At 36.7% G+C, this 9,253-nt stretch overlaps 1 protein-coding gene across 1 annotated transcript in view; it reads left to right on the top strand.

Annotated features, from left to right (window-relative positions):
• Positions 1 to 8,971, top strand: part of LOC103907936 (coiled-coil domain-containing protein 169-like) — a 36,915-nt gene extending 27,944 nt beyond the window's left edge. Inside the window, exons 5-8 of the mRNA XM_009290192.2 lie at positions 780 to 878; positions 1,083 to 1,136; positions 4,992 to 5,068; positions 8,869 to 8,971. Of these exons, the coding sequence (XP_009288467.2) occupies positions 780 to 878; positions 1,083 to 1,136; positions 4,992 to 5,068; positions 8,869 to 8,971 (333 nt within the window). The remainder of the gene's footprint in view (positions 1 to 779; positions 879 to 1,082; positions 1,137 to 4,991; positions 5,069 to 8,868) is intronic.
• The last annotated feature ends 282 nt before the right edge of the window (positions 8,972 to 9,253 follow it).

A 9,253-nucleotide genomic window follows, 5' to 3' on the forward strand; every position in this document is an offset into this window, starting at 1 on the left:
TGGTCTTAGAGGTCTTTTCCAACCTTAATGATTCTATGATTCTGTGATTCTATTAGAGCCTCCCGATAAGAATGTCTCTACTGGATTGAGTGGATCAATTTATGAAGGGGATTATAAGAAGCAGTTTCCTGTGTTAGAAATGGAGGAGGACCTGCTTGGGTGTGCATTCTACTTCCACTACACAGCAAGCAAAAACTGGCCAGTGCCAGTAACCAAAAATGGACTCTACCACTGTTACTCTAGCTCATCCCAATTGTAGACAAGGTAAATGGCTACATGCCTAAGACAGATAATTCTCCCCACAAAATACTGCTTTCTGGCCAAGTTGTTATGAGTTACCTTTGACATTCCACGTGCCTCTTCAGCCAATCCAGCAGCTCTCTTGGCAAGTGGTTTGAAAATGGATGTGCAGGTGAGATCTGAAATCTTCTTCCTACTAAAAAGGAGCCATCAGAGTGAACTTTGGTTAGAAGTAAGGAGCAATTCTGGCTGGTCACACCAAGGTGACTTTGCTAACCTATCAAGGAGCAGCAGTGTGGAAAACCATATCTGTATCATTTTAACACAGTGGAAATGTGTAGTCCATAACTGATAATTGTAGCATATGGTTAATTGCTTTTGTCTCTGCAGTGTGCCAGCTGGAACCATGTAACAGAAAGCACAAGAAGCAAATAGAATGACAAACATCATAATGTTTGAAGAATGAGGACTATGGTGATGGTATCTTTACACAGAATGGAAATATTTGTAAAACATAATTTTATTTACTATAACCACAGGGTTCCTTAAAGGAGGTTCTTAAACAACTGGAAGAAGAGAAGAAAAGTCTCCAGAATCAGCTAAAAGACTATGAACTTAGACTGGAACAAGAAGCAAAGGTTTGTAATCACTGTATGCCTCTGATCTATAAAAGCCATTATGTTGTCTGACAAACAGACAATATGTGTGGAACATACAATAGAATAGTTCCACAAAATATGTCACTGGAAAAAAGCTCTGCTGTGTATTTGTTTCTTCCTGTATGATTCAATTTTTAAAATATTTTGCTTAATGGTAGCTTATATCCCTTATTTTAAATGTAGGCTTACCACAAAGCTAATGATGAGCGACGCATGTACCTCTCAGAGATCTTACAGGTAAGAAAAAAACTGAGCGACTCAATAACTTTCAAAAATCATTATGCTTTCTTAATATAGCAACAGCATCTGTTAATGACATTAGGTCAAAGCCTTTTATCACTTCATTCATCTACCAAATCTGTTACAAAAGCTGCTTTTTAAAAATTTTAAGAGCTAGAAATTGAAAGATTGCTACAGTTTATTTATTTTTAAATTTTTTTTTTTTGCTTTTGTATCAGTTGTAGTTTCATTGTTCCCAAGGATAGTCAAAGTGCCCTTAATTGAGAAAGCTGAAGCAATTTTCTGATACTTGCTTGCCCATCCATTAGTCACAAGACTGCTATGCTAGTTTAATGTTTCAGTTGAAAAGAACAGAACCAAATCATTAGCAGTAGTGACACCCACCTCAAGTAGCAATTCCTCTTTTTCGTATTTCCCTTTTTTCTTTGAAAGACGAACTAGCCAGCCAGCTGAGAATGACAATACAGCACATATTTCAATTAAATTTATAAGGTAAGGGATAAGTTACCTTGTTTTTGTGAAATCAGAGCTTAAATTTTATTGCTGCAAATTATATAATGCATAAAAGTTGATACTACAAACTGGAAGAACCTGTAAAGATTTCTAGTACTTCTTATTCTGAAAGAGGTCTTAATTCCTGAATAATGTAAAAGTAATAGCTTAGTGTGATACTCGGGAATGACTGTCACTGTCATAGCTAACTGGGGTGAAAGGCTGTAATTAGCAGTGTTTCCATGTGTTTGCACAGTGGGCAATTGATTCTCTTACGTGGTTCATTGCTGCTTTGGGAAATCTGAAAGAATTACTTAAACTAACTTTCCAGCATGAAACCAAGAGCGAGCCCAGGAAATGCCCATGATAACTGTTAGTATCTTTGCATTAACAGTGAAACTGGGAACTGCTGGAGGAAGAAGGTAGGAAATAAAAGATAATTTTATTACTGAACATGCTAGCAAGAGGAGTGCCCGTGTTCAGCTGCCTAGAAAAGCACTTAAACATGCATAAAAAATTATTTAAAGTGAGGCATATACAGTGGCATGTTGCTTAAATGGGGCATTAGGGACTAGGATTTTGCCACTGACACTCAAGGTAGTTAGTGCATTATGTTTTCAGTAATCAGTTATTTGCCCCCATGATTTCAGAATCATATGAGAGCATCTTCACATTAATCTCCCTATCTTTATTCTCTGAATGTTAAACAGCCAGTCTAAAGCAGTTGTAGAGGGATCCTCTGTAATCTGTGGAGAGAGAAGCCTGTTTAAGGTGCAAACCATCACACTTGTTTTAGATCAAGATGAAATGAATTTCTAGGGACTGACTTGCCCGTCTCTCTGCCTGAGCTATAAGCAGAGCCTAGGTGAGTAGTTTAGATTAGACATTTACTTCTTATGTTGCTAATCTGAACATGGCAGTTAGCCTAATCATGGTTGACTGTTGATTGCAAAAGAATCAGTGGCTCATCTGGTCCTTTCAGGTCCTGTTCTGCTATGACTTTGATTTGATTGTTGCTTTTACGTTCTTTTAAAATCTACATATGTATGCCCTCCCTTTTAGCAGTTCATTTTAACAACAGAGGCAGAAGTAAACTTACATTCAGTCCAGACTCTTTCAGACGTATTAAAATTTCACTGTTCTAGAGTATGCACAGTAATGTTTGCAGCAGTTGAGTTAGTAGGATTTACCCATAGACTAACGTTTTCCATACATTCCAAAGTAAATATACTACAGGATATTGTTATCCTGTGACAATGATATATTCCAGTGACACTCTCTTAGTTACAGAGAATGGATATAATTTTTTTTAGGCCTTTTTTTCCCTCATTATGTTTGTGCTTTTCTGTAGCTCACAGTAAAAAAAAGAAATAATAGAATGGAAGTTTTACTGGTAGGTGTTAAAAAATCCCAGATGTTTTGGGTTTTTTTCTACTTTGTTTTGGATCCCTCCTGAAGCCAGTGGCAGAAGCAGAAGAGAGAGATGCTTCTGAACAGCCATTTCTTTTATTTACCTTTTTTATTATCGAGTGCTTTTCTGCTTTTTTATAAAATATGTATCTTCTGAGTGCTTTTGTTGTTTGTTTTGTCTGGATCCATAAATATATAGTCAGTTTTAAATGATAGTTTTAAAATAAATTAAAGATTTCACAAACTTGAGAACTCATGCAAGAGGCACCGATGGTTTATGGTGTATTCTTGTTTGCTTTTTTTGTTTTGTTTTCAATCTGAAAAAATGTTGGTTTGGGATTTGGGCTCCACAAATCTCAAAGCACTTTCCGGTGGTATTCAGAAATTGGTTTGAGAAGCAGGCAAAGAAGAACAATAGCGGATCTTTAAAAGGACCGTTCTTTCGGGCTAGATTTTTACCACAAACTTTTACTGGCGTAGTAGAGTCTGACTCGTGATTGGGATTTCTTTGCAGAAAAGCCCACAATTATAGATAGGTACAGCTGGAAAGCTGCTTGTGCAACAACGGCTCATTTTAGTTGGGATAGGCCTGGAGTAAACTGTACCAGCAAAACCAGTGCTATGGATAACAATTGTATATACCGAAACTCTATATTCGTATAAATTAAAAAAATCAGCAAATGCAGTCATAGCATAGGTCTTGCCTCATTTGTCACAGAATCACATCTGCTCAGAAAGATGATAAATTATACTAACCATCATCTTTAATACTAGAGTTCCTTAAGTGCAAAAACTGTCTTGCCTTCAAGGAAGTAAATCTATGCAGATCCTATTCCATTTTTACGCTTGCACTCTGAAAAGACTCTGCTTTAGTTCTAGCTGACTTTGCTATGACTGGGTCAGGAATATGTGCCTGGTGCTTTGTATACACGGAAGCACAGTAAAAACCATTGTCTTATAAGCAGTGAGACATGCTTCTTTTCAGTGCCAGAATTTTTTCTCACAAGTGCAAGATGTTTTCACACATGCTATAAAAAGTAATGTTGTGATGTAATATGTAGTGTAGTGTAATGTAATGTAATAATCCAAACCTTGAGCCTTATTTAGGTAGCCCCAAAGTCTAGCTCTAGGCTTTCAAAAAGTCTTCACTGGCCTGGTGTAGCCAATATGTCGAATATCATGATTATCATATATTTATTACATGTTCCTCATGGATCTGTTTAAAGGGGCTGAGAAAATTCCATTCACTTACAGTAGACACCCAAGTGTGCACAGCCGCCAGACAAGCCCTAAACCTTCCGCGTTTTCTGGTTTTCTGTCCGTGGTATAGCTGTTCCTCTGAGAGGTAGTTTTAGTAAAGGCAGCTGGATGAGCCAGCAAGTGCTGGGTGAGGAGGGAACCCTGTGAGCTAAGGAACAGGAGAACCAACTGATTTAATCCTGCTCAGATTCGGTCAAATGCAATACCAAGGGTAACAACTGGGTTTTTTTCAGTATGTCCAGTAATGTAGACTTCCAGAGTATGCAAAGATTTCCATGCTGTGTTAATTTTTTTAAAGTAGTTCCTGTTCTTAATTAATGGTTTAATCATTCAAAAGTACAACTAAGTCACTATAATTTGTTTTGTTTCCCATTCAGGGAAGTATGTTAGAAATATAATGCTTCTTCATTGAAAATGTGGAGTTATAGGCAGTATGACCAAAAATATGCTGATTGAAATTACATATTCTCTGATTGTTCAGCTTAACAAATAATGGTAGTTTTGCACAGCAAGGGATTTTGGCATGTGTTCCAACTCCCCAAATCAACAAGGCATCAGTATAATATGTGCTTAAAATACTTTATGGCAGTAAGACCATATTGGGTCAAAATTAGTTTGGAAAAATTTTACTTCTTTAAGTGTGATTGTGGTTAGAATTGAACTTGTTTTGTAAAAATTTGGCTATTGCAGACCTCAGCTACACTTAAAATTGTTGAAAGGCAAAAAACGGATGCTCTGACAGGCAAGGGAGAAAACCGGATACTGAGGTAAATTTCCTTTATATTCCCTCTGTTTTCTGGTTTATTATTTTTTGCTAAGTACTATGTTTTGAATATTGCAACTCTTTGTTCATGCTAAATATCACTGAGCATAATCCTACTGAAAAAGTATTAATCTTAACATATTTTTTTTTACTGGTTTTCAATCAGTTTTATTTAATACTAAGTATGTTGCAATATTGAAAATATATATATTTAAGTGGCCTTTTTGAAATCTTACAATACCTCTGATGTTCTTCCCTTTCAACCTGTGTTTAAAATGAATCATTTTTTTCTATGTTACTGCAGAGTTGGGAGCAACAAGTATACCCTTTAGTCCATTAAGAGTAATTCAATTAAATAATGCCTTGCTTGGTCCTTTTTAGCCAATAGAGATTGTAAAGCTTTTTGTGGATGATAATGTGAGTGATTTTAGATGACACCTTAGAAAGGTTTCATTGTTTAACAGATTTCTGTTTAGTTATATGGGTTAGAAATTTAAATTTGAAAAAAGCCCACCTGCTCTGAGCTATATAGAAATAAAATGAATTTCTGATTGTAGTGCTTGTGAGAAGGCTTGAAATTGGAGGAGATTTATTTTTTAACTGAACTGAAAACGTTACGAATACAAAGCACGAAGAATATAGGGAATCATATCAAGTGTGTCAGACCCAGTATCCTGCCTCCAGTGGCCATAAGTAGATGCCTACAAAAGTGTGTAAGCAGGCAGATACAATATTTGCTTTTGGAAGTCTCCCAAATACTTTATATTTGGAGACTTCCTCAGCTAGTATGGTTTCTGTGTATTTAGTATCTCAGTAAATACTCTTCCATGAACCCATTTACCTATATTATTAACATGAGCATTGGGAACATGTGAAAATGTAATGAGTAAATTATAAGCATGAAATTGTGTAGACATATTTGCTTACCAGCTTTATCCTTTCATTCGGTGTAAGCACAGAATCACAGGATTTCATAAATAGGAACAGTGGATCTTCATGCTCCAGGAGAGGATATTAGTAGAATATGAATTAATGTAGTACAATATGAATTAAAGTCTCTTCCTCAGCAGTATGGTTTCTGTGTATTTAGTATCTCAGTAAATACTCTTCCATGAACCCATTTACCTATATTATTAACATGAGCATTGGGAACATGTGAAAATGTAATGAGTAAATTATAAGCATGAAATTGTGTAGACATATTTGCTTACCAGCTTTATCCTTTCATTCGGTGTAAGCACAGAATCACAGGATTTCATAAATAGGAACAGTGGATCTTCATGCTCCAGGAGAGGATATTAGTAGAATATGAATTAATGTAGTACAATATGAATTAAAGTCTGTAACTGAAGTTTCTCAATACAGAAAAAGCACTGTATGGGTCTGAGGTACCCCATATATAGCCTGTGTGTTGCTTCTGGCCCCAGTGATGTTTAACATAGCTCATGTGGAGAAGGTCAGGAAGCTAGAACTAGGAGAAATCACTGTCTCTGCTGAGAGACTAAATATCATCAGCGAGATATTGAGATTTGCTGAGGGTTAGCACTGTTCTGTGATTATGTTGGGGGTTTTTTATAATCTATATTAATAGACCATTACTTGCCCTGAAATTATATGACACTGTGTTTCTGTAATTTTCTTTGTATCAAACAAAAGAAAATTTAGTGTAAAAGAAAATAAAGTGTCCTGTAATTGCTCAAATCAGAAGATGCATATTGTAACAAAATGTTCCCTTTCAACCCATTTTCCCTCAGAGGATTTTTTTTTTTTAACTTTTCAAAGTACTGTACACACATGAAGGGAATTGTTCATCTTTTAAATTGTCCTTAGTAGCAAAGGACCCAGTTTGCAAAGCATTGGCTTTTATAACCAGTGACTTAGAACTTTCAGGTCAAACTTTGGTCTTAGTTGGCAACATGGAGATAAGAATGGGGATTTGGCATAGTTTGTATTTTAAGGAACTACTAGAATGTAAGTAAGCACCCCTTGATCATCACAAGGTTAACACAACCATTGTTATATTATTCCTTTTTAATTATGTTTTGATTTACAGCCTGAAGGTTGTTCATTCAAGCTGATATTAATGAGAAATAATTTCATTCAAATAAGAGAAGACCTGCATGATTGAAAATAAATGTGTTCTTGAGAACAGTTTGAAAATTTTATGTCCAGAGTTCTTATCTCACTTCTGTTGGCCCTTCAGAAAGCGCCTGCCTTCACTGGATTTCAAACCATACTAAGAAACTATGTTTAATGTCTGTTTTAACTAATAGGTACAGGCATGGAAAACACAACTTATATATTAAAGCAACACTGAAACATTTTTGAGGTAGTAATTGTGAACACTAATTGTTGATGCATTCAGTTTCCTGGCCATCCAAACACAGAAGCCAAGTTCAGCAGAGGTCCTTTTTATGGTATTTCACAGGACAAGAAGAAGATGGGCTAGCTGACAATTGGGAAAAAACACGGATGTCTTGATGACTCATGTCTCATACAATCTGAGCAGCCAATTCAATGTCATTCTGAGCCCTTACTGTTATGCTGAGGCATACAGCAGGGCTCATTAGCTCAGTTTCAACACTGCACTGGCTGCAACTACCTGGCTTCTAAGTCCGTAAGTCCAGCTGGTTTTGAGTGGAAAGAGGTTTTGCTGCCTGCAGAATTCCACACAGACATACGTTGTCTGCTTGGTCCCGCTCTACAGTGATCTACAGATTAACCAATTGATTCTGAGTAATCAATTGATTTGAATTTGGATAATCGATTATTGAGCAAACTGGGGCCCCGGGTTCTGATCTTCCAAGCTCTGAGTGGAAGCAGCTCCATATCTCTATGGGAGCAGCTCTCCCTTCAAGACCATGACTGCTTCTAAGAGCTGGAACAAAGGATGTGTCAATCTCAAGAAGACTAGCGAGCCCTAGGGACAACGTTGTTGGCTGTTTGCCCAGAAATTTGAAACTTGCACACATCATGTCATCACAGCTTCTACTGCATAACAAAATATTTCTCTGGCTACCATCATGAATATAATTATGTGATGTTGTGATATGTTTTCCTTCAGAATGCCTATTACTTGAAAAAGACATTGAAACCCTGTATATTGTCGTTAGAGTATGCAAAGTGCTGTCTGTCCACTGTAGTAATGAACAGGGAGAGAAACAAATGTACGTTGCATAAGAGTAGAGGTGCATGCTTGATCATGAGAATGACCCTTCCAGTTTGTGGAATCACTGTTTCCCCCCTCAGGATTTGTTTATATTCCCACCGATTTCTCTTAGAAGATCAAGATGAAAACAGCTCTAGTAGGGTTCAGGTAGGTGGTGTATGTATCCATGACGAGTACCACTTCACAAGTCTGCTGGCAGCATTTCCTATGTCAGATCATGGGCTCAAGAGCATGGGTCTCCAGAGTGGAACACATGCAGAGAACTGTAACTACATCTACATGAAGTGTTTTTCCATTTCCTAATGGGGATTATGTAACTGATGAAAATGTCTCCTTAGCCAGTTATCATTCTCTTTGTGCAAATGTTTAGTATTCTGTTCATGTTCTTCAAATGCCATCATTTAGGTAACAGGAAGTAGTCAGGAATCATGAGATGAGGATTGAGTTTGTATGCAGAATAATTAGATGCTCTGCTAGCCTGCAAACCCAGAAATATACTTGTTTTTTCCTCTCTCAAGTTTATTAATTGACAATAGTAATCAGTTATGCAAATATAAAAAGCATGCAAATTTCTAGCAGTTAAAGCTTACGGAGAATGTGACACTTGATGACTAACTTCACCCATTTTATTTCAGAGGGAGATACAGTGGTCCAGGAAACCTGAAGATGGTTGATCCCCAAAAAGGATCGATTAAAAAGACTGTAGGAGTGAAGCAGCTTCCAAAACTAAAGCACTGATTTAATATTAATGCCAAGACCTTCCAATTGCTTTTTAAAAAATTTAATTTAACTGAAAGTTTCTAAATTGAAAATGAATGTATTTGTGCCATATTATAATACCAAACCCAGATTGGCATGTCTTCTTGGCAGCCTTAATGTAAGTGTTCCTCTGCCTAACGGAATTGTTCCTCTAGTTGCCATCTTTGTTCTGGTGATCTCTCACCCTTTCCATTCTGGTTCTCATCAGTGATTCTGGGCGTCGGAGTTGGAAGCCTTGGAAAACTTTTAATTTCTTTATAT

The sequence above is a fragment of the Aptenodytes forsteri genome, unplaced genomic scaffold (assembly GCF_000699145.1).
Source record: "Aptenodytes forsteri isolate BGI_AS27 unplaced genomic scaffold, ASM69914v1 Scaffold155, whole genome shotgun sequence".
Classification (NCBI taxonomy): Eukaryota; Metazoa; Chordata; class Aves; order Sphenisciformes; family Spheniscidae; genus Aptenodytes; species Aptenodytes forsteri.